The following is a 4,456-nucleotide window of genomic DNA, read 5'->3' as shown; positions in this document are numbered from 1 at the left end:
AGTCCCATGGGGACTTTACATTGACTTACATGCATTTCCTGTAGACTAACCCTAACCTTAACCAGAACCACTACTTGCCTAAACCTAACCCTGACCCAAACCTAACCATAACCTTAAACCATGTTGTCACCCCAAGATTCAGTGATTTCCTAAGACCACCCTCTGGTTCGCACAAGGATGGCCGAGTCCCCACAATGTGAGTGTGTTAACCCTGTTAACATGTTTTTGTCCCTATAATGTAAGTAAACACACACACACTAAACATAATAGTTTTGGCCAGAGGCAAACATCTGTACAGCGCCATAACACACACACGTACGTATGAATAAAATATTAATTACTGTACCAGCCCAAAGCCCTGGCTTCCTGAGCTGCAGGCTGGCCACCATACAGTATATGAAAACTGTCTGGCTTCGCCACTGCGTAGTCTTATCATATAGCTTCAACGAAAGGCACAATATGTTTAATATTTCTCATGCTCTCAAACTAAGTGCAATATTAACATTCTCACGCCCCAAAGTGACTCAACAGGGCAGAGGCTGGAGTGGACCGCAGTCACACGTAGCTCCCGCTGCCACACACGGGCCACGCTTAGCAGACAGCCTACCTAGTGCCAGGACCGTGTCTGGTCAGTCCGTTATGTTGAGAGGTGTTACAGGGGTTTCATGACAGATGTACACAACCTGGCTAACAGTTAACGTCACTTGGTAAAGCATGGGAAGATTCTAACGAATCACCAGGCGGTTCCAGTCTTCTCTACATGTCTGTATGCTACAATATTTCACGCAATACCTCATTTGGTCAGTTTTATGGTTCTAAAAATCCCTTTTCAACAAGAAATCGCGCTATGGGCTGGGTCGTAGTAGTCACTGTGGACCGAGGACAAAAAGCTTTAAAAAAAAAAAAAAAATCGAAATGACTCATGGTAGCTAGCTCACCAGATGAACATGTTTCCACTGGTATGTCTGTCCAGGTCGCCTTCGCATTAAAGTGCTACGGCTACAAACTGACACTGATGGACCGTTACCTCCCATGGCTGACGGAAAGTGGAAAGGCTAAGTAGCAAGCGAATCTGCATACTTCTACGACGCATCACATACCTGTATGCCGCCACAGCTCGGCTGTTCAGGTACTTCTGGGCAGTCATGACGCCAACAAACAGGAAATTATTGGACCGGGAACCAGGCTTCTCGGTCGCCGGTGAACCGTTATCTTGCGGCCATAACACTGCGCCGTATTCCTTCCTGGGATCTCGGTTTAACCCACAGCCTGCAGGGTTTGCCTTTCGATTTTGTCCGGCTTTCTTCAACTCTGTCGTCCTCGGTAAAATGAGTCTGGAAGCCAGTGTGAACCCGACAACCAGTCCCAACAAAACACTAAACCATGCTCTTCGGCTTCGACCTGCCATTCCCCAAAACTTCAACAGCTCGCCGTGTATCCGCACGGTATTCTACACAGCGCAGCTATGAAAACAAAGCAAAGAAGAAATAAATAAATACAACTACCAAAAAACGGATGGGCAAAGCTCCCGTGTCTCTAGACAACCGGGCTCAAACACATACTCAGCAGAAAAGCCCTTTTCTTCTAGTTGCCTACGTAGCATCACAGCAGTCTCCTTGAAGTCGCCACCTGAGCCGTTCTCTGAAGCGACTTCCTCAGTTCAACAAGATGTCCGTCACTGTCGATCACGGATAAAACTCAAAGCCAATCAACAAAAGCAGCAGCTCTTTTCTTTGCTTTAAATAGTGACCCCATTCTCGCCATTATCTCATCACTCGAAGAATGTCGGACTGTCTCAATCCCTGTTAGCGAAGGGTTTAACAGTGGTTTGACCCAACGGAACTTCCGTAGAAGCGATCTGACTGGCTGGCTGAATCCAGAGTGGATTAAGAAAGAGGGTGACGACATCTCCGCTGACTCAATAAGGGCGGCTTTATTATTATTATTATTATTACTTGTTTTCGTGTGTTTGTTTGTTTGTTTGGTACAAGTTTTCCCATTAACTTTCAGTCTGAGCATTTATATTTGATCTTATCCATTCTGTTATTGATATTTCAGTTCAACGTGCAATTTCAATTTTCACTTTCCTTTTGGAATGATTCATTTTCCATGGTTATTTTTAATTTTAAAATTGTAATTTAAATTTTGGATAAAACTGTCCTCTGTAATTTAGACGTGTGATTGGGTGAATGGCCAAATTGTGTGAAAGCACTTGGAGTGTGCTATGAAGCGTAGAAAATCACTATACAAGACCGTTTGATTGGGTTTTTTGTTTGTTTTGTTTTAACACTAATGGTGGGTCATGGGAACACTGAATAGTTCCAAATATTAGGAGCAGTGCCATACACTTATATTGACTTGTCTGCTGTCTTCTAAAAAAGTTGAAATCAATATCAATATTTGTACGTGTGACATTTTTAAGTCAGCGACATGCCAAAACACATTTTACAACCTTGTCTCTCGAATATTGTATCACTTAAAAAGATTAGGTACCTAACTAACTAGCTAAAGTAGCCGAGCTATCTACTGAATTTAGCGAAGCCTGAAGGCATACAAAACCCTTGGCGCTTGGCCATGTTTCAAGGCAGAAATTGTGGGTGAAATTAAAATGATGAGGACAGCAATGGCCATTCTGCTTTTATGTGGACACGTTTCTACTAATATGTTTATTTTACTACAACTTTAAACAGGGAAATGGTAAAGTAAATGTTGCTGGGAATTGCAGTAATCCATTTGCTTCTCCTCTTTTTAGATGTGTTTTTAAGTTTCTGTGGTCCACAGTTTTCAAATTCAGCGCTGCCACTCAAAAAGCTTTTGCCACAGTGTTTTCCGCATACTATTGGCCCCACTGACCTTTTTGACCCGTAAATGTCGCAACTCCTCTATATTAAGGGCTCTGGCTGAATCCATTAGAGCTGACGATGCTGCATTCGTGTTATAGAGGTAAATCCTCCTGCACAGGACAATCTGCAAGATTAAGATAAATTAGTAGTCTATAAACTTGGGTTGCTCTCTGTGGTGGTCATTAAAGCCTTTACAATAACAACAACAGTAACAACAACAATAATAACTATAACTGTCACTAATATTGAAGTTACAGTATAGGCTACACTATATTTGGTTGTCCTTGACTTAAGCTGCATGTGTATTCCTTTTTTTCTCTGCCTGTCAACAACATTGGGGACCTGGATTCCAGTGCTGAAGCTCATTCTTGCCCAGGTGTTTGTTTTGTTTTTTTAAAGCCCATTTGTGAAGTCATTCATGAAAGCCCTGATGGTGGTCATGCGCTCTTAAACTGCCTTGACCAATATGTTCATCACAAGGAAAAACAGGCAGATGGAAGTGAAGCAACTAGTTATCACCCTTTAAAAGAGATGTCAGTCTGAAAACAATGCAGTTCGGAGTTACAATATTCCAAAAAACCTACTGTCAAGTCAGTCCAGTTCACATGTACAGAACAGGACTACTCCATCCAGTACAGGACTTACATGCATTTGTGAGGTCGACCCCACAGTGCTGCTAGATGTTCCTTGTTCTTGTGTGCCTCTCCAATGAGCCAGGTGACTAGTTACTACCAAAAAGAAAATTAAAATGAAAGCTATTTTAAAAGGATTTTTGCTAGACTCCAAAGCATACCACTGCCATGTTGAGAAGAAAAACACATGTGGTATGACCTCTTAATTTTTACTTCAATCTGAAACAGTGGGCATTATGGGTATTATCTTCATCAAAATAATGTTGCATTGTCAAATTTTCCAGCTCTTTTTTGTGACTACTACAATCCCCCTGGTGAATGTGAATGGCACTACATGCCGTGTGGATCTCCTTGTATGAAAACCTGCAAGAACCCCTCTGGCAGCTGCTCTACACAGATACCTCCTCTAGAAGGTACAAGAACGTTACCCAATCTGCTAATTAAATTAAATGAAATATTCAAGATTAAATTGAACACACTGATTGTTTGATTTTGATTGGCAGTTTCTTTACACTTATATGCACAGTTAGGAAATGTGTTTCTTTGTATAATTAAATTCTTACTTTGATGTCCACATGAATGCCACAAAATACAAATGAAATATAAAGTAGATAAATAAGTAACACAAAATCTAAGGCACTTTAAGCAGCAAATGCAGCAATATAATAAAAATATATAAGAATATAATAAGAGAATGTACGCTGCATGGGAGCAGCATGTGCAGCAGTCAACAGTCTGTGCAATTATGCATGTGCAAACTGAGAATGTAAACAGTACAGGTCAACAGTACGTCATGTACTTCCTGGTAATAAACTCCTCAGCTGTTTAGGAATCTGATGGTAGAGGGAAAGAAAGAGTTTTTCAGTCTGGAGGTCCTGCATTTCACACTTCTGAACCTCCGACCAGAGGGTAGGGAGGCAAACAGTCTGTGCTGGGGGTGGGTGGGATCTTTGAGGATGGAGGCAGCTTTCCTACACACCC

At 41.7% G+C, this 4,456-nt stretch overlaps 1 protein-coding gene across 2 annotated transcripts in view; it reads right to left on the bottom strand.

The window, feature by feature from the left end:
- chsy1 (chondroitin sulfate synthase 1) overlaps positions 1-1,906 on the bottom strand; it is a 73,400-nt gene extending 71,494 nt beyond the window's left edge. Inside the window, exons 1-2 of one of the 2 annotated variants that reach the window (XM_020623630.1) lie at positions 1,563-1,902; positions 1,101-1,463 (exon numbers count right to left, since the gene is read on the bottom strand). In XM_020623630.1, coding sequence (XP_020479286.1) covers positions 1,101-1,408 — 308 coding nt within the window. In that variant the 5' untranslated portion in view covers positions 1,409-1,463; positions 1,563-1,902. Of the gene's footprint in view, positions 1-1,100; positions 1,464-1,562 lie in introns of both variants that reach the window. The other variant, XM_020623631.1, reaches the window with a different exon arrangement.
- Between the last annotated feature and the right edge of the window lie 2,550 nt (positions 1,907-4,456).

Source organism: Monopterus albus, unplaced genomic scaffold, assembly GCF_001952655.1.
Source record: "Monopterus albus unplaced genomic scaffold, M_albus_1.0 scaffold306.1, whole genome shotgun sequence".
Lineage (NCBI taxonomy): Eukaryota > Metazoa > Chordata > Actinopteri > Synbranchiformes > Synbranchidae > Monopterus > Monopterus albus.
The sequence above is the reverse complement of the archived record's forward strand: the minus strand, read 5'-3'. Positions and strand labels throughout refer to the sequence as shown.